General features: G+C 40.3%; 2 protein-coding genes across 2 annotated transcripts in view; one reads left to right on the plus strand and one right to left on the minus strand.

The window, feature by feature from the left end:
- The window catches only part of NIF3L1 (NGG1 interacting factor 3 like 1), a 21,932-nt gene extending 12,790 nt beyond the window's left edge, over positions 1-9,142 (minus strand). Inside the window, exons 1-3 of the mRNA XM_007935237.2 lie at positions 8,707-9,142; positions 6,080-6,242; positions 2,986-3,112 (exon numbers count right to left, since the gene is read on the minus strand). Coding sequence (XP_007933428.1) covers positions 2,986-3,112; positions 6,080-6,242; positions 8,707-9,142 — 726 coding nt within the window. The remainder of the gene's footprint in view (positions 1-2,985; positions 3,113-6,079; positions 6,243-8,706) is intronic.
- Positions 9,143-12,435: 3,293 nt separating this feature from the next.
- On the plus strand, positions 12,436-25,449 carry PPIL3 (peptidylprolyl isomerase like 3). The gene is made up of 7 exons (XM_042783578.1): positions 12,436-12,447; positions 14,547-14,621; positions 15,853-15,946; positions 16,205-16,272; positions 22,983-23,101; positions 23,519-23,593; positions 25,323-25,449. The coding sequence occupies exons 1-7, from the start codon at positions 12,436-12,438 to the stop codon at positions 25,447-25,449; spliced, it is 570 nt and encodes a 189-aa protein (XP_042639512.1).
- The last annotated feature ends 702 nt before the right edge of the window (positions 25,450-26,151 follow it).

The following is a 26,151-nucleotide window of genomic DNA, read 5'->3' on the forward strand; positions in this document are numbered from 1 at the left end:
GAAGAGGACGTGGAACAAGGGATATCATAGCTGCTGTCAGATGGATCTTGGCTCAAGGCAAAGAATACCAGAAAGATGTTTACTTGTGTTTTATTGACTGTGCAAAGGCATCTGATTGTGTGGATCATGACAAATTGCAGGTAACACTGAGAAGAATGGGAATTCCTGAGCACTTGATTATACTCATGAGGAACCTATACATTGACCAGGAGGCTGTCGTTTGAACAGAACAAGGGGACACTGCATGGTTTAAAATCAAGAAGGGAGTGTGTCAGGATTGCATCCTTTCCCCATACTTATTCAATCTATATGCTGAGCACATAATCCGAGAAGAGGAATATATGCGGAAAAATGTGGCATCAGGATTGGAGGAAGAATCATTAACAACCTGAGATACGCTGATGATACAACTTTGCTTGCTGAAAGTGAGGATGACTTGGGGCACTTACTGATGAAGACTGAAAAATACAGTCTGCAGTATGGATTATATCTCAAAATTAAGAAAACAAAAATCCTCACAAGTGGACCAATAAGCAGCATCATGATAAATAGAGAAAAGATTGAGATTGTCAAAGAATTCACATTGCTTGGTTCTAAAATCGAAGCCAATGGAAGCAGCGGTCAGGACATTAGATGACGTATGTTGTTGTTGTTGTTGTTATGTGCCGTTGAGTCGGACCCGACTCATAGCGCCCCCTCCTTGGGTTGCCGAGGCAGTATCACTACAGAAGTAGATTGCCCAACCTTCTTTCCAAGGAGTGGCTGGTGGGTTTGAACCACCAGCCTTCTGGTTAGCAGTCAAGTGCCTTAGGCACTACGCTACCAGAGCTCCCAGATGATGTATAGCACTGGGCAAGCTGGCTACAAAGGAACTCTTTCAAGTGCTGAAGAGCAAGGATGTCTCCTTGAGGACTAAGGTGTGCCTAACACAAGCCATGGTATTTTCAATCTCCTCATATGCATGTGAGAGCTGGACAATGAATAAGGAAGACTGAAGAAGAGTTGATGCTTTTGAGTGGTGGTGCTGGTGAAGAATACTGAAAGTACCATGGACTGCTAAAAGAAGTAACAGATCTGTCCTGAAGGAAGTGCAGCTGAAATGCTCCTTGGAAGCTAGAATGGCCAGATTTCACCTCACCTACTTTAGTCATGTTGTCAGAAGGGGCAATTCCCTGGAGAAGGATGTCACGCTTGGTAAGATGGAGGGTCGACGAAAGAGGGGAAGGTCTTCAACGAGATGGATTGACATGGTGGCTTCAATGATGGGCTCAAGTATAGCAAGGATCATGGAGCTGGTGTGGGATCGGGTGGTGTTTCGTTTTGCTGTGCACAGGGTCGCTATGAGTTGGAAACGACTCGACGGCACCTAACAACAACAGGGAGCTCTGATGGCATAGTGCCTAATGCATCTGACTGCTAACCAGAAGGCTGGCAATTCAAACCCACCAGCCACTCCTCAGAAGACTGGGCAATCTACTTCTATAGAGACATCACCTCAGAAACACAAGGAGGGATCGCTGAGTGGATTTGACTCAACGGCAATGAGTTTGGTTTCAGTTTTTTATGCTATGCTAAAAAGCCTGGACTGTCTCCTGTAGGTGACCAGTTAAGAGACTATTAATATTCCAAGTGAGAGTAGATGAAAGTTTCAATTAATGTGGTGGCAGAGCTAATAGAGATGAGAAACATTTTAATACAGTTGGGGACAGAATTAGCAGACCTTGGACCTTGGACCTTGGGCAGGAGAAACATTGTGAAAATTTGAAAAATAAGATAGATTATCATGCCACCAATGAAACAGAAAATAACAAAAGAAAAGATTTAAAGGGGTGGGAAGAGGAAGCAAGACTAAAACACGAAGTCTTTTTTTTAATTTATTGGATTTTTGATATCTGTGGGGTCTTTAAGTGGAAAACGTTCAGAAAAGTATTGGAAATGTTGGAAATGGGTTTGTTTGCTTACATTAAGAAAGCATTCTGAGCCAGAAAGTAAAGATGTAGGACTCATCATCACATGTATGGCTGTCAACTTAAAGGAACGAATGAAAAGGTCCAAGCACTGGGGCCTTAAAAGCTATCCAGCAGCCATGTAAGATGCAACTGTTAGTCTCCCCTCATGTGGAATAAAGAAGAATAAAGAAAAAATCATTTGCAAACACTAAGTCCAAGGATATGATGGACCCAGGGACCTTCACAACCCTAAGACCAGAAGAATTAGATGGTGCCTGGCTACCAATGCCAACCACTCAGTAAAGGATCAAAATTGGAGATCCTGGATAGTGGGAGACAAAATATGGAATAAAATTCAAAAGCATAAAAATGACCAGAATTACTGGTAAGATAGAGACTGGTAGAACCCCCAAGACTATGGCCCCAGGTTATCCTTTGGGCCTGGAACTGGACCCACTTCCAGGGATTAACTCTCAGCCAAACAGCAGAAAGACCTATGAGCAGAACCCCTGCCCCTGGGAGATGCAGCCCCCTACCGTAGGGAGATTGTACTCCCTAGATCAGTGAACCGTGGGCCATCAGTAGGGCAGCATTTGCATAGAGGGGAAGCTGGACAGACAGGACTGCATGGATAAGAAGGGCACAGGCAGGGGTGGTCACAGGGAGGAGAGCTTCTTATGGTTGGGATTATTATCGGGATGGAAAACCAAATGTGCGTGAACTCTTAAGAGTAAAAGGAATCTGCTTCATAAATTTGTACATAAGTCACAATTTTAATTTTTTAAAAATTAAAACAAAAAGAAAACTTCAAAGCAGAGGATGTAAGAGAGTCTCAGTCTGTAACTGTGGATGAACACCAACATTTTCCTATTCCTGTAATGTCTCCCTTCCTCAGTATGTTTTCTAAGGTTTATTATGCTCTCTTTGTGCTTCTTTAGGTAATGGTTAATGGTCTGTTGATCTAACAATCTACAAGTGAATGTACTGAACAAAAACGTACGGTAATGTAAGACCAAGTAAAAAGAATTTTCACTACCTTCTCCAGTGACAGAATTTCAGTCTTCTGATAAAGTTGTCTGTTTTGGGAGAGAAAAGCCACCACCTGCAGCAGAGCCTTCTGAGTACAATTCAGACTGATCCGTGTGTGTTCTTCATCATCAGTCCTGGGGGGAAATGCCTCCTTGGTTATGACAGACACACACAAACTGTATTTTAAATAATCCAGTTTACAAACCTACTATAATAGCACATTAAGCTTGTATGGCTCTAGGTATTTAACCAATAAAACCCATTCAATCCCAAACAAATCTATTTTCTAGAATAGTGGTTCTCAAGCTTTAGTGTCTATCAGAAACACCTGGAGGACTTACTGAAACACAGATTGCTCCACCCCAGTTTCTGATTCAGTTCTCGGTCAGACTGGAGAAGACTCTAATTCTCAAACATTATTGAACACAAAAATCTCCTGGGCAGCTTTTTGAAATGAAGATTCTTAGACAAACCCCATTCTAATTACACAGCTCTAGAATGAAGCCCACATCTGCATTTCTAATAAGCATCCTACGAACAATGACACAGGAGTCCTCCCAAAAGCAATGCTGTAGAGGCTGTAAAAAAAAGATTGGCACCAAAAGCATTTTATATTTGACCATGAACTCTACACAAAATAGCAGAATTCTAGAACTAAATGACATCATGAAGGTAATTTGGAAGAGTCGTTTTCAACATTAGAATTATCTGTGGAACTTTGGACAAAAAAAATGTCTGGACTCCAATCAATGGTAAGACGTGAGCAAAACAATGTAATATGGAAAACGTGAATGCTTAAATTACAACACATCCACAGTAAGAAACACTGCAAAGCAGTTTTAAAAAAATGAGATCTAATATATTTCCATGGAGAGATCTCTAAAACATCTTGTTGAGTTAAAGGGGCAAATACAGCATGCCATCTCATTAAGAAAGCAAAGCATTAATTAACAGAACTCTGCATTTCTTCATGTTCCTCTGTGTTTTTTGCATGTGAATTTTAAAACTGAGGTGCTAGCATAACTAAGAATGGGCGACTTCAGGCTTAAGTTGAAATCTCATTTGGATCTAACTGCAGATCTGACCTAGAAACTTCTGATTTTGCTGAAAAAATAATTTAATCTTTTTGTCAAAGTTTAAATGCTTGTAAAACAGAGGGCAAGAGTCAGAATTTCTCCCTTGGGTAAAGAACTGTTTGTCAAAAGTGCCTGTTTAGGATGTTTACTCAGTTTTGTCTTTTAAAAAAAAAGCCTTTCTCAAGCATGCACCCTCTTCCTCCTCCCAGGTTAGGAAATAAGATCATTATTGATAATGTTAATATAGAGCCTGTAACTACCTCATGACTCTAACCAAGGTGATACAAAACACCAATTAACCAAGCCTCAGTTATGATCTTCTGATGGTGTTACTGTTATGTGCTGTTGATTCGGACTCGACTCATAGCGACCCCTCCTTGGTTTTCTGAGGTGGTTTCACTACACAAGTAGATTGCCCAACCTTCCTTCTGAGGAGTGGTTGGTGGGTTTGAACCCCCAGCCTTCTGGTTAGCAGTCAAGTGCCTTAGGCACTATGCTACAAGAGCTCCTTGACTTCCTGATACAGCCCCAAATAAGACTTCACCGAAATCTTCACTTCATTCCTGTTGAGCCTCTGTAAATCCTAGAAGCATAAACTGTTACTTTAAGGTCAGAAGGCAGGCCGCAGTTGTGACAGAACACTGACTTAATTATCTTCGCTAGAGTGTCTTGGGCGCTCTGGTGGTGTAGTACCTAAGGTATTTGACTGCTAACCAGAAGGGTGGCGGTTCAAACTCACCAGCCACTCCTTGGAAGGAAAGTTGGGCGATCTAATTCTGTAATGATACCTCCTTGGAAACCCAAGGAGGGGTCACTATGAGTTGGATCTGACTTGATGGCAGGGAGTTTGGATTTTGGTTTGGATTAGTCTGGAGGACTGGAACATCAGAAGCAAGGAATCCCACCCATGTGACTTGCTAATTGCATGGCTGCCTCATTCTGTCCCCTATAATTACCGTCAGCCAACTGGGAAACGCTGGCAGTCCAGCAAGCACAGTATGTTTGGTTGCTGCCCCACTGTACAGTCCCGTGCAGGGTTTCATTAAAGGCTTGCTCTCTATAAACCACCTGTCTCTGCAAGCAACTCTTTCTCAACAGAAAACAAGAACCCATTTGGGTTTCATGGGGTCCCACTCCTGTAACACAGGAAGGACACCATGAACATTCACAAATGCATCCATGGAGTGGGCTTCAAGAAGCATGCCTCTTGCTCAGGGGACAAGAACGCATGGGAGGAAAGGACAAAGGGAAGAGGTAACTATGGGGACGAAGTGGGAGGGGAGCTGTTGCATTGTGGTAAATTGTAGTCAACGTCATGAGACAAAAGTGTCTGTGAGCTGCTGTATGGAAAGTGAATTTGCTCTGTAAACTTTCACCCAAATCACAATAAAAAATGTTTTTAAAAAAAGCACGCCTCTTGGGCACTCAAGGAGAGTTGGAAATTTGCCATTAAGGAGATGGGAACATCAGATGTGCACATGGCCACCAGGCTCACCAAAGCTGTCTGGGCCAAAGGAATAAGGACTGTCCCATATTATATCTGTGTATCACTGTCTATGAAGTGTAATGAGAACAAAGATTCACCAAACAAGCTTGGTGCACTGCTTACCTATGTATAACTGTAATGACTTTCAAAAGCCTACAGTCGATGTGGGTGAAAACTAACAGTTGATTATCAAATAAAGTTATAAAATTGCCTTAAAAAAAAAATCTTGCATTCATCAATGTATCACTAGGGTCTATTTGCATTCTATAAAGTAAAACAAATACCTTTCAACATTACTTTGAGGCTGTGAAATACTGTCTATAAATGCACAGTATACTCCCTGCCACATTTAAAGTACTCGAGTAGCTACTTGTCATTTTCATTGTTTTGAAGATTTCATACTTCTCCATTAGGACACACAGGCAAATGACAAGTTCACCTTGTAAACCAAACCTGGGGGAAAACAATTTGTTTGAAATTAAATACCAGGATTATAGAATTTGTCAAAAAGAACTTCACACAAAATATATATATAGTACCTAGCAGAAAAAGAAGTGACAGAAACATCTGCAATGCCTTTGACTGCAGACATGACTTTATCCAGGTCTTGGGTGTGGTTAATGTTGAATTCTACTCGATGTGTTCCTTCTGTGGGGTAGTCGGCAGCTTTGGAAGGATGTATGGGGCAGGAAGTACAAGCTCCTAAGAGAAAAAATGTGGGAGAATGGAGTTTTTGTTTTTTTTTATCCTTAAGATAATAAAGTAAGATACACTATAATGGGCAAAATGTACAAGAAATTAGTTGTAACTGTTTGTTTGTTTGAAGATTTTCATTTGCTTCTGTACTACACCTACCCACCAATGGTCTTCATAATCTAGGGATTTAGTATAAGCCAAAAAAACCAAACTCATTGCCGTCGAGTTGAATCCAACTCATAGTGACCCCTCTTTGGGCTTCCGAGGCAGTATCAGTACGGAAGTAGACTGCCCTATCTTCCTTCTGAGGAGCAGCTGGTGGGTTTGAACCACCAGCCTTCTGGTTAGCAGTCAAGTGCCTTAGGCACTACACCACCAGAGCTCCTGTGGGATTTAGTGTGGATAAACAAAATCAAATTTATTTTCCAGAAGCCTCTTAAATATCAAAAATACTTAGACAAGATAGACTGACTCATGGAGTCTTAAATATACAGAATTTTTAAATACATAAATAAATAAAGTGCAGAATTTTCTACTGCTTGGTAAATCTCATATAAACCCTGATTCAGGCTGCAAATCTCATAACTTGTTTGGCCACATTAATCCAGATTATAAATACTTCCACCAAAAATGAGTAAACGAAAAAGATTTATTAAAATGAAGCTAGATGTTAGATAGATAGAGATAAATATTGATTTGGGTGAAGAGAAGGGCAATGTACCAAATGTGAGTGACCAATATGGCAGCATTGAGGATGAGAAAGACATAGAGAGTTACATGGGCAGTACAGACAACAAATATGAACCCCTTTGCACATACAGTACTGAGTTGTCAGTGAAAGCAAACATGGGTATAGGGACAGATAGATGGGTGAACAAGCTAAACAATTAGGTATGTCTAAATGGAGAGTGTATCCAAGATCATATATAGGGTTGGCAGACAATGGGCCTATAAGTTCATGTGAATGATCAGAATTCCCAGGTGTATAGTAGAGCTGACAAGGGGCAAGGTTATGGTCATTACTTGGTCACAGCCAGCTACCCAGAGGGACTGAGTAGTTGATCCTGCGGGCTTGGGACCATAGTCGTAGGGGACATTAAGCTCAATTGGCATAACATACTATACAAAACATTGTTCCACCTACTACTTTGGCGAGTAGCGACCCCAGCTACTTAAAAGCTAGGAAGCTGCCATCTAGATGCAACAACGGGTCTCTCCTCGTCAAGAAGAAAGAAGAAAACCAAAATTAATGGAAACAATCAGTCCTAGCGACTGGTACACCATCCGATCTGCAACCTATACAACTATGAGACCAGAAGAACTAGATGGTGCCCAGCTACCACTGCCATCCACTTGGAAGGGATGTAGGAGATCCTACATAAAGAGGGAGAACAATGTGGTACAAAACTCAAAATTGTTTGGAGGCAAAAAAAAAAAAAGAAGAAGAAGAAGGTGGGGACCAGGTTTGCTGGTCCAATGGAGCCTGGTGTAACCACTGAGACTATGGCCCCTAGTTGCCCTTCGGGTCTGGAATTGAACCCACAACTGTGGTTTCCAGCCAAACAAAGTACAGGCATGTGAGTTAAACATTTACCTCAAGTAGACACACGCCCTGGAGAGAACAATCATGGGAGAAGGAAGGGCTGCTTATGCACAGGGAGACAGCTCAGGGCGCAGACCAGTATGGAGGGATGGACACTGGGAGGAGGTAACTATGGGGAGGAAGTGGGAGGGGAGCTGCTGCATTGTAAATTTTGGTCAATGACATGAGACAAAGTATATGTGAACTGCTGTATGAAAAGTGAATTTACTCTGTAAATCTTCACCCAAATCCTAATAAAAAAAAAAAAAATGAAGCTAGAACACTAATGCAGAATTTCCCCATTGTGGTGGCCTTAAGTAAGCATTCAATAAAACCCTAATGTCTATCTGACTGACAGATGAAATGTATTTCAAAGAGGCCTGAGCTTTCAATACAATTTAACAAGCATTTTTTGAGTGCTTAGGTTTGAAGCACTATACCACATGAATGGATAATTAAGAAACTCAGTGCAGCAATTAAGACTTTCAATGCTCTCCTTATTCATTAAAGATAGAATTATTTCCTTTTTCAAATGCAATTTAATTGCCAGATTTCAGCAACATTACTTTTTAGCTACATTCTTTTGAAATATATTATGTAAAAATAGGATAATATTTTACCCCTAAAGCAGTTAAAAGTCTACCAAGCCAAACCAAACTCACTGCTGTAGAGTCAATCCCAACTCAAAGCGACCCCTCCTTGGGTTTCCGAGGCGGTATCTCTACGGAAGTATTGCCCCGTCTTCCTTCCGAGGAGTGGCTGGTGGGTTTGAACTACCAGCCTTCTGGTTAGCAGTCAAATGCCTTAGGCACCATGCCACCTACTAGATATTCTGAATTTTCTAAGTATTTGTATGGATTAAATACAAAGAAACAAGAGGATTCTCACCCAGTCCTTTAGCCAACCAGCTGTTGACTCCCTGGGGAGCAGCATCATAGGCTGTGTGAGGAGAGTAGATTCCCACTCTGTTCTCCAGAGCCCGGATCACCAGGCGCTCCTTCCAAGTTTTCCAGGTTATGCGCTTCATAGGTCGGAAAATGGGTGGATGATAAGACAGAATGAGATCCGCCTTCTTTTGCAGTGCTTCCTCCATCACTTCCTCGGTCAAGTCGTTGGTTAGGAAGAGTGTATTCACAGTATGTGGTGGGCTTGGCTCTACTAATAATCCAACATTGTCCCAACTCTCAGCAAATGAGAGGGATGCAAAGTCATTCAAGGAGGAAAGGAGAGTTTTCAAATCCATGAAGGAACGGGAAGAACTGTAGATCAGAGAATGGATTGGCCAGACCTTCCTGGAGACCAGGTGTACACCAGATGACAACATACAGAGATCAGTTTAAGTTGAGTATCTGATATGACAAAAACAGAAAAAGGCACACACGTACACATTAGGCCTAGGCCTTTGCGGCCTAGGGCAAAGCACACGGGCAAAAGTGCTGCAGTCAGACAGACCTGAGTTCAAATACTGGCTTTGCCATGTACCAGTACATGGTATCTTGGGCAAGTCATTTAACTTCTCTGAGCTTATTTGCTCTGCAAAATGGAGATAGTACAATCTTCCTCACAGGCCACCAGGGAACCAAGTGAATGAATATAATAAAACATGTAGCACAAGCCTAGTACTTAATACACAAATGTTCACCCCACACACGCACACTTGCTCTTGTTCTCCTCACCCCTGCCCTCAAGCACCTTCCTCCTTTCTCCATTTCCCTAAATGTTTTCCTTCCTTCTAAGGCCACTTTGGGAGCTCTGGTAGCGTAGTGGCTAAGGCACTTGACTGCTAACAAGAAGGCTGGAGGTTCAAACCCACCAGCCACTCCTCAGAAGGAAGGTTGGGCAATCCTACTTCCGTAGTGATACTGCCTCGGAAACCCAAGGAGGGGTCGCTATGAGTCAGGGCTGACTCCATGGCACATAACAACAACAACACAAGCCCACTTTAACTTCCTAAAGCTTTTCCTGCCAAACCTTCCTTTTCAGTGCTTCTCTTTCGTATTCTCATGATGCTATATTCCTGTCTCCCTCAGTCTGCAAAAGCTATCTGAGAACAAGAACTGTTTCCTGTTATCACCAGCATAGACAGGTTAAGTGTTCACTCAGAGTGACAGTCACCTCCTTCCTTGCAGAATTAGGAGTGAAGGTGGTATATACTGGCAAAAGCGCTTTACCAAAAAATACATTTAAAAAGATTTAAGTGCTCTATCAGCAGCCAGAATCATGGGATACATTCAAAAACCAAACTCACTGCCATCGAGTTTATTCAGTTTCACAGTGATCCACACATTGGCTTTCCAATGCTGTAAATCCTTACAGAAGCAGACTGCCTCATCGCTCTTCCGCGGCAAGGCTGGTGGGTTCGAACCACCGACGTTCTGGTAGCAGTCAAATGCTTTAACCACTACACCACCAGAATTCCTTCATACAGCGGAATGCTATTGTTAAGTTTAACAATGGTATGTCCCACTTTCCAACCTGCAAACTGCTCCCTCTTATGTTACCTCGTCTACCCCGCATTCCAGTCCCACTGCAGTGCCTTTTCCAAGGCAGTGAAGACGCCAGGTGGCACAGCTAGTAAGCCCGGGAGTCAGGACCCCCGCCCTATGCTCTCCTGCCCCAGGCCACTTCTCTACCCCAATCTTCTCTTCCGCGTCCTTTCTGTACGCTCCTCCAACCACCACAGCCTACCCAAACTGAAAGGCGCCTTGGTGGCGCAATATTGAAGCTCTCGGTTGCTAAATGAAAGGTTGGCTATTCAGCCTACCAGCCACTCTGCAGGAGTAAGATGTGGCAGTCTGCTTCCGTAAAGATTACAGACTTGGAAACCGTATAAGCCAGTTCTACTCTGTTCCGTTGGGTTGCTACGACTCGGAATCAACACCAAATCACACGACAACCCTACCAAGGCCCTGCCTGATACTCCTCAAAGATCCACGAGGATTTTAATACACTAGTCCCCTACTCACGGGTCCTGGTTCGCCCCCTTGTACGTCATTTCCGTTGCTGCTCAGGCGTTCCCAGCGTTGTGGGATGGGGTCGGGATCGGAAGTGGTCCGTCCCGTTTTTACAGCAGCTACCAAGGCACTTCTAGAGGTAGTTCGGAATAGTTCCGCTTTACATTTCTTGCCCTAGTGTAATTATTAAGCGTCTTCCGTAATCCCCCTATTTGTAGTCGATTTGGTTTAAAGCGGGTAGGCGAAGAGCTGGAGCGGGAATTGCGGGCGTCCCCTCTAATGGGCCTCGCGCTGAATTTCCTGTGATGCAAAAGTAATTCTTATCTTCCAGCCAACAGACTTGTGCCGACATCACCGCTTGCATCTTTTCTGTTTCATGCAGTAACTGTGCTTAACTGGAGTGGGGAAGTAAGTACAGACCACGTCATTAACGCTTTCATTCACTTATTCAAATGCTTGGTGAGCGATGTGTGGTAGGCAATATTTTAGTTATTGAGATACTTCGAATGAACATTCAGGGTTGAGGTGGTGTTGGAAAGACATACTTAATAATTAAGGAAAGGATAGGGTACGTAGGAGCTCTGGTGGTGTAGTGGTTGAGGCATTTGGCTACTAACCTGAAGGTGGGTGGTTCGAACCCACTGCTGCTTAGCGAAAGAAAGATGGGGAAGTCTGCTTCCCTAAAGATTTATAGCCTTGGAAACCCAGTGGGGGTCGCCGTGAGCGAAAGAGTAGAATAGGTGACTGGAATCGGATAGGGCTTCCTCAACACATCTGTAACCAGATTGTATAACGTGGGGAATGCTAGTCAAGGCTTTTGCTTGTAAATATGCAGTAAAGATAAGTATGTGTTAGTTAAGAAGAAAAAGTACTTAATTCTTTTTTCTTAATTTCTTTTTCTTTTCATGAATAGACTCACTTTCACAGAAGCACTGTGAGAAATTAACAAACTACTTCTGAAACATCAAAAAGAATGGTAAGTTTTATAGAATTCTTATGAATGCCTATTATGATAAGCAAATTTTAGAAATTTAGTCAAGGGACATAAAATTGCATGAAAATTTCAGCACCAAGTTGGAGAAGCAATGGGATGTGGAAGCATACATTGTAGAATGATTCTAAACAAAAACAACAAAATAGCAAAATTATTTTTAAATTATTTAATGTTTTCACTTAAAATGCACGGAATTTGCCTTTTATGCAGAAAGGTTACAAAATAGATAGAGATGGAGAGGGAGCGTTGAAAGAGCAGAAGATTATAACCAAGGATGATGATTTTTAAATTGGACCCTTTTGCTTTGGATCTAGGGTGGACAAGCAGAAATGGAAGATAAGCAGTGAGAATAGTGCTGCCCCCTACCCCCACCCCATCCTCTGCCTGCCACCTGGCCATGGCACCTAGCTCGTAGATACTATAGTGAGAAGAGAAATGAAAAGGGAAGCTTCAAAAAGAGTTATCTCCCTTTCTGAAATGGAGTAACAGAACAATATACAAGCTATCAAGACAACGGATACTACTTTATCCCTACAAAAAGCAAACAAGAAAATGGTTACCTTTACATTTAGGATCTAGAAACACTGATGCTTTTTATGTTTGTTGTCCTTAGTCGAGAAAAAAATTGATTTGTAACCCTGTTCCTCACCATGAAATTATTTAAGGGAAATGACGGACACTGTATTTTGAACATTTTATACCTTTTTTCAATGAATATTAATGACATTAGTGATTTGCCATTTAAATCAATAATACCAAGATAACGACTTTTTTTTTTTTAATTTTTGCAGTGTTCCCTCCCCTCCCCTCCTACCCCTGATAACCAACAAAGTTTCCCTTCATATGTGAACCTTTCCCTTGATTTTTTACAATAATGAACTAATACAGTGTTTGTCTTTCTGTGATTGACTTATTTCACTTAGCATGATGTCTCCCCATTCATCCACACTGTGCGGTGTTTTGTAGATTCTACATAATTATCCTTTAGTGTCGTATAGTATTTCATTATGTGTATGTACCATAGTTTGTTTATCCATTCTTCAGTTGATGGGCACCTAGGTTGTTTGCATCTTTTTGCTGTTGTAAATAGTGCTGCAGTGAACATGGGCGTGCATGTATCTGTTCTTGTCCTGGCTCTCACTTCTTTAGGATATGTACCTCATAATGGGATTTCTGGATCAAATGGTATTTCTAATTCCAACTTTTTAAGGACTCGCCATACTGCTTTCCACAGTGGTTATATCATTTGACATTCCTGCCAGCAGTGTATGAGAGTCCCAATCTTTCCACATCCTCACCAGCATTAGTTATTTTCTGTCTTGTTGAACTTTGCCATTAGTCCTGGAGTGAGATGGTATCTCATTGTTGTTTTGATTTGCATCTCTCTAATGGCTAATGATCGTGAGCATTTCTTCATATGTTTGTTGGTCACCTGAATATCCTCTTTGGTGAAGTGTCTATTCTTGTCTTCTGCCCATTTTCAATTGGATTGTTTGATTTTTATTGTTGAGGTGTTGGAGTTTTCTATAAATTGTAGAGATAAGTGCCTTGTCAGATATGTCATTGCTGAACATTTTTTCCCAAACAGTAGGTTCTCTTTTGATTCTTTTAGAGAAGTCTTTTGAAACGCATAAAACTTTAATTTTTAGAAGGTCTCATTCATCTAGTTTCTCTTCTGGTGTTTGTGCATTTTGGGTTATGCTTGACAGCCTGCTTATGCCATAAATCAGAGCCCCTAAATTTGCCCCTATTTTTCCCTTGAGGAACTTTATAGTTTTAGGTTTCACATTTAAGTCTTTGATGCATCTGGAGTGGTTTTTCTGTGTGGTGTGAGGTATGGATCTTGTTTCATTTTTCTACAAATGAAATCCAGTTTTGCCAGCACCATTTGTTAAGGAGACAATCTCATCCCCATTTAATGGATTTCAGCCCTTTGTCAGAGATCCACTGACCATAGGTCGATGGATCTATTTCTGGGTTCTCAATTCTGTTCTACGAAAACAACTGTTTTTATGGATGACAAAATTCAAATGTAAAATAATTATTTCCATCTCAATGTTTGCTTCCAACTTTTAGCGTAGATACCTTTTCACCTTAACATTTACATTTGACTTATGGTGTCTTTTTCGAAATACTCTTCATCTCTCAGAGCTGCTTTGTGAACAGGTCATCTTGGAAAGCAGTACAGTAGCACCCCCCCCCCCCGCCACGTGCAGGGAATATGTTCTAAAACCCCCAGTGGATGCCTGAAACTACGAGTAGTACCAAATGCTATCTATACTATGTGTTTTAGCCTACACATCCATGCTTATAGTAAAGTTAAATTTATAAATCAGGCACAGTAATCTTGCAGGATGGCACAAGATTTTATCACACTACTTATGTAATGTTTTTGGACTGTGGTTGACCACGGGTAACTGAGACCACAGAAAACAAAACTGGGTAAGGGGAGGTTACTGTATTTCTTTCTGTCTGCATTTATTCAGATTGTCATCTTAGATATCTAATCAGGAAAATAATACAGTACCTAAAGTCACTTGAGGGAGGTCTGGTAGCATAGTGGCAAAGGCACTTGACTGCTAACCAGAAGGCTGGCAGTTCAAACCCACCAGCCACTCCTTGGAAGGAAGATGAAGCAATCTACTTCCGTGGTGATACTGCCTCGGAAACCCAAGGAGGGGTCGCTATGGGTCGGGTCCGACTCGACGGCACATAACAACAACAACAACAAAGTCACTTGAAGAAATCTTATTTGTTTTCAAATTCTCTCTCCCTTTTAGTCTGTGACATTGCATACAGATGTAGGGGATATTAAAATAGAAGTCTTCTGTGAGAGAACACCCAAAACCTGTGAGGTGAGTACCATTATTTACATATAAAACAGTGAGTTTAATGCACCAGGATAGCCATTCTGAAATTGGATCAGCTAACCCTAAAATGATACCAGGAAAAAACTTTGCTGTGAAACCGTGGTTAGGAAGAGCCAACCGTCATAATTTTTGGCCTTCTTTCCTTTCCTTTTTCTGATAGCAAAGGTAGATCAAAGAACAGGCAGGTGATTTTTCTCGAAGCTCAGAGGTGTGGCGCAAACAGTTAAGCACTCAACTACTAGCCAGTGGATTAGTGCTTGGAACCCTCCCAGAGATGCTTGGGGAGACAGGCCTGGTGGTCTGCTTCCAAAGGTCACAGCCTTGGAAACCCTGTGGAGTCGACTTGATGGCAGCTAATAGCGAGCATAGATTGGCTGCCATCTTTTTCTTTTGACCCATTTTCCTCAGAAAAAAGAGAATAATTAGGATATTAGGCAAAAGAACCATTCTATGTGTTATTTCACCTGTTAAAATGACAAAGAAGAGTCCGTGGTTTATACTCATTCATTTCGTTATTTATGAAAGGCTATCTTGCCAGAGTCTGGAGATAGAGTGACAGACAAGAGATAGCCCTTGCCTTTGTGGAACTTAATTCTAGCAGGGGCCACCAATTAAGTAATTTTAGAGGGGTATAATGCCTTGAAAGAAAGAAGGAAAGTGTTGGGATAGAGAATAATGAGAACTATTTGAGGAAGGTGAGGGCAGGCATAGCTTAAAAAGTGTTACTTAAACTGAGTCTTATAGATAATGAAGACATCTGCATGGAAAGAGATATAAAAAGAACATTTCAGGTAGACCAACAGTAGAAACAAGGGCCCTAAGGTGGGAAAACCTGCCACTTTGGGGAGAATTGTGAGAAGGCTGATGGGCTTAACATAGTAAGAAACAGGGAAGGGTGCATTCTCATATAAGATGTGAGGTCGGTCAGGCCATGCAGGCCCTATTCGGCCCTGTGGAGGATTTCATGTTTCATTCCAAGAGCAGAAGGAAGGCATTGAAGTATTTTAAGCAGGGAAGTGACATGATCCAAAGTAATGTCTAAACATCAGTTTAATATTCACCTATAGTATTTTCAATAAATATCAGTGGTTCTTTCTTTTTTTTCTTTTTTTTTAAATATTTTATTGTGTTCTTGGTGAAGGTTTATAAGTATGATTGGTTCTTATTCTTAAGTATGTTTCTGCTATATCATGTCTCAATCATTTGTGTTCTCTAGAATTTTTTGGCTCTTTGTGCCAGTAATTACTACAATGGCTGTATATTCCACAGAAATATCAAGGGTTTCATGGTTCAAACAGGAGATCCAACAGGTAAGCTATCCTTTTAATTAATAGCAAGGGGATTGGATGTATAGATTCAAGAAGAATGCAAAAATAAAAGTGTGTAGAGTTTTTATAATTGGGCTACTTTACTACAACAAGAAATTTTTAAGTACAAGCTATTAGCATCTACCCCTAAAACTAGCCCTTAAGTGAAAGTATATATGAGGGTCCCTTAAACCCCCACCCCAGTCCAAAGAACCTTTTCAACTTTCATTAGGTACTTTTTCTGGTTTGCTTGTCTTATAGGTACTGGAAGAGGAGGTAACAGTATCTGGAACAAGAAGTTTGAGGATGAATACAGTGAATATCTTAAGGTATATCCCCATTATGTCACAATGTATTTTCTAATGCTTTAGGTTTACACTTGGAAACATTCATATTATTTTATTGTAATGTGCATTAACATCATTAAACCAAACCAAACCCTCTGCCATCAAGTTGATTCCCAGTTCATAGCAATGCTATAGGACAGGGAAAAACTGCCCCATAGGGTTTTTAGGGCTATACATCTTTATGGAAACAGACTGCCTCATCTTTTTTCCATGGAGCAGCTGGTGGGTTTGAACTGCTTACCTTTTGGTTAACAGCCAAATCTTTAACCACTACACCACCAGAGCTCCCTATTAACATCGTAACTAAGGAAATACGTGTATGCACGTGTGTGTGTGTATAGGAGCTCTGGTAGCATAGTGCCTAAGGCACTTGACTGCTAACCAGAAGGCTGGCAGTTCAAACCCACCAGCCGCTCCTTGGAAGGAAGATGGGGCAATCTACTTCCCTAGTGATACTGCCTCAGAAACCCAAGGAGGGGTCGCTATGAGTCAGGTTTGACAACAGCACATAACAACAACAACAACAATATATACACACAAATTTTTTGTAATAGTGTTTGCACACTTGGTAAATTATATTGGAGAGAAAATATAAATGGCAGTTAGAGCCAGGCATACACATTAGAATCTCATCATCACATAGATCTTGATATTAAATGAACTCATTTTTAGGTCCAACCTCAAATGTTGAGTTAGTAATATAAAGACCTTTTTCTGAAAGTGGAGAGGATAGACTGTCAAACCTCCTGCTTGGAGATACCACCCATCACCAAGCCCCAGTTTTATCATCTTCTGTTACATGTTTAAACGTAATCCCTATAGTAGATCTCAATTAGAGATTATATATACTTAAGAAAAGTATATATAAATCAGTCTTCACCTTGGTAAAGTCTATAATTTTTATTTCCTTTGCTATATTTTTTTTCCTATTTTTCACACTTTCTAAAGAAGACACTTGACTGCTAACCAGAAGGCTGGCGGTTCAAACCCACCAGCCACTCCTCGGAAGGAAAGTTGGGCAATCTACTTCCTTAGTGATTGTTGTTGTTGTTATGTGCCCTCGAGTTGGCCCCAACTCATAGTGACCCCTCCTTGGGTTTTCGAGGCAGTATCACTACGGAAGTAGATTGCCCCATCTTCCTTCCGAGGAGTGGCTGGTGGATTTGAACCGCCAGCCTTCTGGTTAGCAGTCAAGTGCCTTAGGCACTATGCTACCAGAGCTCCTATACTGCCTCGGAAACCCAAGGAGGGGTCACTATGAGTCAGAGATGACTCCACAGCACATAACAACAAAATTAAGAAACTAGTGCATGTCTATAAAAATAAGTCAGTTCTACTTCCCAGACATAACTTCAGGTAACAGTTTATTGTGTGGTCTTTCACATTTTATATCTGTGTAAAAATAATTAGAAAAGACAAATTCACATCAGTCAGAATATATAATTTATTATGTTATATTTGTTACATTAAAATACATCCAGCAAAAATGCTGAAGGAAAAAAAAATGACTATGGTATTAGTCTCTAGATGTTGGGGCTAGGGGTAGTTTATTTTATCTTCAAAAATATCTTATTTTTTATCCTAAGAAAATATTATATCTGTTACAGGAGCTTTGGTTGGGAGGTAATAGGCTTTTTTAAAAGCCATCCTTTTCCTAAATTAGAAACTAAACCATTTTTTTAGGCATGAATTAATGACTGATCCAATAACACTAATCTATCATCCTGTACCAGTAGTTTTCAATCTTGGTTATGACAGAGTCCTCTGGAAGTTTTAAAAATATAGAAAATCAAGGTGTTGTCTCACCCTCCACTACTTGTCTGCCAGTTTGTTGTACTGTGGTAGCTTGTGTGTTGTGGGGGTCCTAGAAGCTGTACCACCAGTATTTCAAATACCAGCAAAGTCACCCATGGAGGACAGGTTTCAGTAGAGCTTCCACACTAAGACTAGGAAAAAAGACATGGCGGTCCACTTTTAAAAAAAACTGGCAACTGAAAACCTTATGAATAACAAGGAAGTCCTTCCTCCTCAAAGTAGAGTTGACTTTAATGAAGTGGATGGAGTAAAACTTTGAGGACCTTCAATTGCTGATGAGGCACAATACAAAATGAGAAGAACAGCTGCAAACATTCATTAATAATTAGAACGTGGAGTGTATGAAATATCAATCTAGGAAAATTGGAAAGTTGTCGAAAATGAAATGGAATGCATAAAGATCAGTGTCCTAGGCATTAGTGAGTTGAAATGGACTGGTATTGGTCATTTTGGATTGGACAATCATATACGGTCTCTATTCCAGGAATGACAAATGAAGAGGAATGGTGTCACATTCATCATCAAAAGCAATATTTCAGTATCTTTCCTGAAATCCAGTGCCATCAGTGATAAGATAATATCCACACATCTATAAGGTGGTGGCATAATGCCTAAGACATCTGACTGCTAACCAGAAGGCTGGTGGTTCAAACCCACCAGCCACTTGGAAGGAAGGTTGGGTAATCTACTTCCATACTGATAATGCCTCAGAAAACCAAGGAGGGGTCTCTATGAGTCAGATCTGACTCCACAGCAGTGAATGGTGGACAAGGAAGACCAATGAATACTACTACTATTCAAATTTAAATACCAACCATTAAAGCCAAAGATAAAGAAATTGAAGATTTTTACCAACTTCTACAGTCTGAAATTGACCAATCATGCAATCAAGATGCATTAATAATTAGTGGTGATTGGAATTAGAAAACTGGAAACAAAGAAGAAGCATTAGTAGTTGGAAAATATGGCCTTGGTGATAGAAATGACACTGGAGATAGCATAATACAATTTCACAAGGCCAACGACTTATTCATTGAAGATACCTTTTTTCAACAACATAAATTGTGGCCTTGCCAGACAGATTACACAGGAATCAAATCAAATTCATCTGTGGAAAGAGACAATGGGGAAATTCAATATCATCAGTCAGAACAAGGCCAATGGCCAACAGTGGGACAGACTATCAATTGCTCGTATGCAAGTTGAAGTTTAAGCTAAAGAAAATTAAAACAAGTCCACAAGAACCAAAATATGATCTTGAGTATATCTAATCTGAATTTGGACACCGTATTGAGAATAGATTTGATGCATTGAACATCATTGCAGTTGAGTTATGGGATGACATCAAGGACATCATCCATGAAGAAAGCAAGGGGTTTGTTAAAAAGATAGGAAAGGAAGAAAAGACCAAAATGGGTGTCAGAAGAGACTCTGAAACTTGTTCTTGAACAGAGAGTAGCTAAAGTGAATGGAAGAAATGATGACTTAAAAGGGCTGAACAGAAGATTTCAAAGGGCAGCTTGAGAAGACAGTAAAATATTATAAGGAAATGTGCAAAGACCTGGAGTTAGAAAACCAAAAGGAAGAATATGCTCAGCATTTCTCAAGGTAAAAGTACTGAAGAAAACATTTAAGCCTCAAGTTGCAGTATTGAAGGATTCTATGGGTAAAATATCAATGCAGGAAGCATCAAAAGAAGATGGAAGGAATTCACAGAGTAACTGTACCAAAAGAATTTGATCAGCGTTCAACCACTTTAGGAGGTAGCATATGATCAAGAACTGATGATATTAAGAAAAGAAGTTCAAGCTACACCAAAGGAATTGGTGAAAAACAGGGCTCCAGGAATTAATGGAATACCCACTGAGATGTTTCAACAAATGGACGCAATACTGTAAGCTCTAAGTTGTTTATGCCAAGAAATGTGGAAGCCAGGTACTTGGCCAACCTGCTGGAAGAAATCCGTATTTGTGCCCATTCCAAAGAAAAGTGATCCAATGGTATGCTGAAATTATAGAACAATATCAATAGCACACGCAAGTAAAATTTTGCTGAAGATAATTCAAAAACAGTTGCAGCAGTATACTGACAAGGAACTGCCAGAAATTTAAGCTGGATTCAGAAGAAGATGTGGAGTGAGGGATATCACTGCTGATGTCAGATGAATATTAGGTGAAAGCAGAGAATACCAGAAAGATATTTACCTGTGTTTTATTGCCTATGCAAAGGCATTTGACTGTGTGGATCATAACAAATTATGGATGACATTGCAAAGAATGGGAAGTCCGGAAAAGTTCATTGTGCTCATGAGGAACCTATACATAGACCAAGCAGCAGTTGTTCAAATAGAACAAGGGGATACTGCATGGTTTAAAATCAGAAAAGGTGTGTGTCAGGGTCATCCTTTCACCGTACTTATTAAACCTATATGCTGAGTAAATAACCCAAGAAGCTACACTATACAAAGAAGAATGTGCTATCAGGGCTGGAGGAAGACTCATTAACAAACTGTGATATGCAGATGACACAACCTTGCTTGCTGAAAGTAAAGACGACTTGAAGCACTTACTGATGAAAATAAAAGACATACAGCCTTTAGTATAGATTATACCTCAACATTAAACTAAAATCCTCATAAGTGGACCAATAAGCAACATCAAAATAAATGGACAAAAGATTGAAGTTGTCAGGGATTTCGTTTTACTTGATCTACAATCAGTGCCCACAGAAACAACAGTAAAGAAATAAATGATGTATTGTACTATGTAGATCTGTTGCAAAAGATCTCTTTGAAGTGTTAAGGAGCAAAAATGTTGCTTTGAAGACATAAGATGCACCTAACCCAAGCCATGGTCTTTTTTTTCCCCCAAGCCATAGTCTTTTCAGTTGCCTCATAGACATGTGAAAGCTGGACAATGAATAAGGAAGACTGAAGAATTGATGCATTTGAATTGTGTTGTTGGCAAAGAGTATTAACAAAAAAAGAAGAAACAAATTTGTCTTGGAAGAAGTGTAGCCAGAAAGCTCTTAGAAGTGAGATGGCCTGCTTTATGTCTCTCATATTTTGGTCACGTTATCAGAAGAAACCAGTCCCTAGAGAAGGATATCATGCTTGGTAAAGTAAAAAGTGAGCAGAAAAGGGAAGGACGCTCAATGAGATGGATTGAAGCAGTGACTGCAACGGTTGAAGCAGTGACTGCAACAATGGGCTCATGAAGAGTGAGGATGGTGCAGGACCGGGCAGTGTTTCTTTCTGTTGTACTTGGGTCATCATGAGTAGGAACTGACTTGATGGCACCAAGCCCACACACGTCTCACCTGACCGCATTCCCTAAAAATAGAGAAAAATAATCAGTAGGAGCTTGACTATATTTTAAGGTTCCTTGGGTAATTACAGTGCAGCCACAGTTAAGAACCATTGCCTTATACACTAAGTATGTATACTGAATATTCACCATACTGTGTAACCCAGCAATTTCATTCCTAAAGGTTACCCTAGAGAAACTCTTAGACGTGTACCAGGAGACATGTACAGGAGTGTTCTTAGAAGAGGATCCATGTAGGAGATCCTGGATAGAGAGGGAGAACAATGTGGAACAAAACTCAAAATCACTTGGGAAAAAAAAAAGAAGACCAGACTTGCTGGTCTGATAGAGCCTGGTGGAACCACTTAGAATACAGTTCCTAGCTGCCCTTCCGGTCTGGAATTGAACCATACCCGTGGCTTCCAGCCAAAGAAAAGACAGGCATATGTGTTGAACATTTACCTCAAGTAGATACACTCCTTGGAGAGAACAGTCATGGGAGAAAGAAGGGCTGCTTATGCACAGGAAGACAGCTCAGGGGGCAGGAGTGCATGGAGGGATGGACACAGGGAAGAGATAACTATCAGGAGGAAGTGGGAGGGGAGCTGTTGCATTGTGGTAAATTGTAGTCAATATCATGAGACAAAGTGTATGTGAACTGCTGTATGGAAAGTGAAATTTGCTCTGTAAATTTTCACCCAAATCACAATAAAAAGAAAGGAAAAAAAAAGACCTCTTTAATGTGTTAAAACACAAAGATGTTGCTCTGAAGGTGCACCTGACCCAAGTGATGGTATTTCCAGTCACCTCAGATGTATGTGAAAGCTGGAGAGTGAATAAGGAAGACTGAAGTAGAATTGATGCTTTTGAAATGTGGTGTTGGTGAATTATATTAAATATACCATGGACTGACAGAAGAATAAATCCATTTTGGAAGAAGTACAGCCAGAAAGAATGCTCCTGAGAATGGATCAAGGATGACAAGATTTTATCTTACATACTGGACGTGTCCTGGAGAAGGACATCATGCTTGGTAAAATAGAAAACCAAAATAAAAAAAAACCAGACTCAGTGCCATCCAGTTAATTCCAACTCATAGCATCCTCCATTCAGTTTACAAGCCTGTAAATCTTTATGGGATTGGACTGCCTCATCTTTCTTGCACAGAGCAGCTGGATGGTTCAAACCACTGACTTTTTGATTAGTGGCCAGATGCCTTAACCACTATATCACCAGAGCTCCTTAGTAAAGTAGAGAGTGAGGGGAAAAGAAGATGATCTTCAACAAGGTGGATTGACACAGTGGCTGCAAGAATGGACTCAAACATAGCCATGATGATGAGAATGGTACAGGGCCAAGCAGTGTTTAGTTCTGTTTTGCATAAGGCACTGTGAGTTGGAACCAAGTCAATGGCACCTAACAATGTTTAGTTCTGTTTTACATAAGGCACCATGAGTTGGAACCAATTCAATGGCACCTAACAACAAGAACAAAGAATGTGTGTCTTATTTCAGTTCTGTATTTGGGAAAATTTTATATAAACAGCTGAATTAATCTTTTGGTCTTTTTCAGCACAGTGTTAGAGGTGTTGTATCCATGGCCAATAATGGCCCAAACACAAATGGATCCCAGTTCTTCATCACTTATGGCAAGCAGCCACATTTGGACATGAAGTACACAGTATTTGGAAAGTGAGTATTTTGGTTGTTATTTTTCTCCTTGGAATTTCAGTCCAAGCAATGCATCTGAGTGGTTGTGGTAGTAGCCTAACTAATACTGCAAAGAGCATTGTGAGAGCTAAATGTACCTGGAGTTGAAATTCCCCACATACCAGCCTTGTGATCTTAGGAAAAATGTAACTTCTCTGAAACTCCTTTTTCCTTATTTGTAAAAAGAGAGTTAATATTTTTTTTTTCAGGTTTCTTATGCAGGTTAACAATAATCCATCTGATTTCAATACAAATAGTACCTGGCTATAATTTACAGATCTGAAAAACAGAGGCTTAGGCAAGATGGTGTCCAGGACTGCTATGGTGTGGTTCCATCTTGGCATCAATATCCCAGGCACCTCTGTCTTTCTTCTCAACCATCTTTAGTTTCCATCCAAGCTTACTTCATGGTCATAATATGGGCATCACAAGTCAGAACAAACCATCTGTGTTCCAGGTAGAAGAACAACAAAGGTGCTTGCCAGTGAGTCACCTTCCCTGGGAGACTCAGAACTTACTCATGTGGCCACCACCTACCTACAAAGGCAGCAAGGAAGTATCTTTTCAGCTGGACACATTGCCACCCATAATAAAATCAGGTTTCTGTGAGTGAAAAGGAGAGATTGGATCTCAGGGGAGACATTTAGTGGCCTCTGCCTAGATGTCCATTCCTTGCTAGATTATAAATCAGGGGAAACCACCTGTTCATTCAACAATATTTACCTTGCTCAGTACACCAAGGCATTGTTCTAGAATTTGTTTTATTTAACAGTGTGGACTGCAAAGTTAGGCTAATTAAAACATAGAAGACTACAACTTTTATTTTTCATCCCATATACATGTGTCAAATTTATAGATACTAGTAATTAATGAAATATTACACCATCTGTTAATCTCTGTGTGTTTTAGATAATCCAGATTTCCTTCCTTTTTTCTCCCTTAACCCATCATTCAGAACTACTGATCCATAATTAGCTAAACTTACTGGATTTGTGACAGAACTGAAGAGTTGAGAACAAGTATTCTTAAACTTAGATCCTTAAGTCCTTGAAATTGGTTGCAGTGTTGTATGTAACCACACACATTTTTTGGAAAGATGGTCCATAGCTTTCCTCAGGTTCTCAAAGGGCCCCAAGTTCCAGTTACTTGATTGGACTAACCCTTAACTGTTGTTGTTGTTATGTGCCGTCAAGTCAGACCCGACTCAGAGCGACCCCTCCTTGGGTTTCCGAGACAGTATCACTATGGAAGTAGATTGCCCCATCTTCCTTCCGAGGAGTGGCTGGTGGGTTTGAACCGCCAGCCTTCTGGTTAGCAGTCAAGTGCCTTAGGCACTATGCTACCAGAGCTCCCAACCCTTAGCTAGAAGGTAGGATTAAAATGTAAAGACTAGTTGTCCAGCATTTAACAGTAAAATCAGAAAGTTTTAATTATTGTAGTTACTGTTTCTGATACCCATTATTTCCTATATCCTGTTTTAAAGTACCATTTCAATGAAAAGGCAAAACAAGATATAAATCAGTTATCTTTTCATTTAAGTAGATACTGTAAATCTTGGGGGTTTATTTGTATTGCACTAAGAGGTACAATATAAAAAGCCACATTTTCCTAGCAAATGTTTTACACACAACTTTCCAAAACATGTATTTGAAGGACAGCTCTCAATTTCCTCCTTATGGAAACATGAAGTGGGCTTGTCAGAGGCTGAGTTAACTGACAATCTTCTCTTCTACTATTTTTATTATTACTGCTTGTTATTTTCCAATAGCAAAAAGTAGAAGTACCATATCTTAACGACAAAGTATAAAGTGGCCTCCCACTTCAGGACCTTCAGTGTAGTACAATACTGATAATAATAGTGTCTTCCTTACATATATTCTCTGGGCATTTCCTATAGCAAATAAAGTTAAATTGGCCCCATTTGTAGCTATTCCATGTGCCTGTGTGAATGGGGCATAATGTAGTGTTTAGTTACTTTGATGGTACTATTCTTACCAACTGCAGTTATTGACGAAGGGTATAATAGTGAACTTTTATTTCTGAATTTTGACCAATATCTGTGGTTGAAATTCAAATCAATATCTTTTGGAATCCAAAGAACTGTAAGACATGATGCTTTTGTCTTAGGAGGCTGTAATTGCTATCGATATTTGAATATTATGTTTCTGTCTGAGGTAATTTTCACATATTGCTTCTCTTTCAGGGTAATAGATGGTCTGGAGACCCTAGATGAATTGGAGAAGTTACCAGTAAATGAGAAGACATACCGACCTCTTAATGATGTACACATTAAGGACATAACTATTCATGCCAACCCATTTGCTCAGTAGCTATAATAGACTGGGCAAATACTTGGCAAGCTGTTCACGGAACACACCTAATGTGGTTTACCCAGTTCTAATGTCAGAGATTGCATCATCCTTCTACTTGTTTACAGCTAAGATCTTTTATGAGGCGGTGGTTCCGAGGGAAGAGAAACAGCTTTTAGCCCCACTCTTATAAGTACATTCTTTACTACAACTGTTATCCAATGTATTTCTTTAATTTTAATATAAAAAATGTATTTAATTATTGTTACAAATAAACATTTATTTTTAAATCCTGACTCTCTTCATTAAATCTAGGCATTTTGAGCACCCTAATTACATACTCTTACCATAAGCATCGCAAGCATTATGAGGCTGGCATAGGACCAGGCAGTGTTTCCTTCTGTTGTACATAGATAGGGTCACTATGACTTGGAGCTGACTCGATGACACCTGACAACAACCACCACCACATATAATCCATATACTGGAAGTATTTTTCTCCATTAGTTATTCACCCTGTGCAGTTAGAGGAGGAACAAGATTAAGAGATGATCTGGAAAAGCTACCCTGGCCACATGCTATTTTCTTAGGTCTTATGTAATAAAAACTAAGAAGTCCTAGAGTACAATTTCCCAACAGATTTGCCCATGGAACATTTTTTATAACACATTGTTTAGAATATTACACAGTTCTATAGAATGTCCACATAAAAGATCTGAGTTG

This window comes from Orycteropus afer, unplaced genomic scaffold (assembly GCF_000298275.1).
Source record: "Orycteropus afer afer isolate SDZICR_OR568_19922 unplaced genomic scaffold, OryAfe1.0 scaffold00002, whole genome shotgun sequence".
NCBI classification, from domain to species: Eukaryota; Metazoa; Chordata; class Mammalia; order Tubulidentata; family Orycteropodidae; genus Orycteropus; species Orycteropus afer.

Coding starts and splice junctions, on each gene's coding strand:
- PPIL3 (XM_042783578.1), top strand. Junction 15,947..16,204: donor TCAAACAGGAGATCCAACAG/GTAAGCTATCCT, acceptor CTTGTCTTATAG/GTACTGGAAGAGGAGGTAAC. Junction 23,594..25,322: donor CAGGTAGAAGAACAACAAAG/GTGCTTGCCAGT, acceptor CTTCTCTTTCAG/GGTAATAGATGGTCTGGAGA.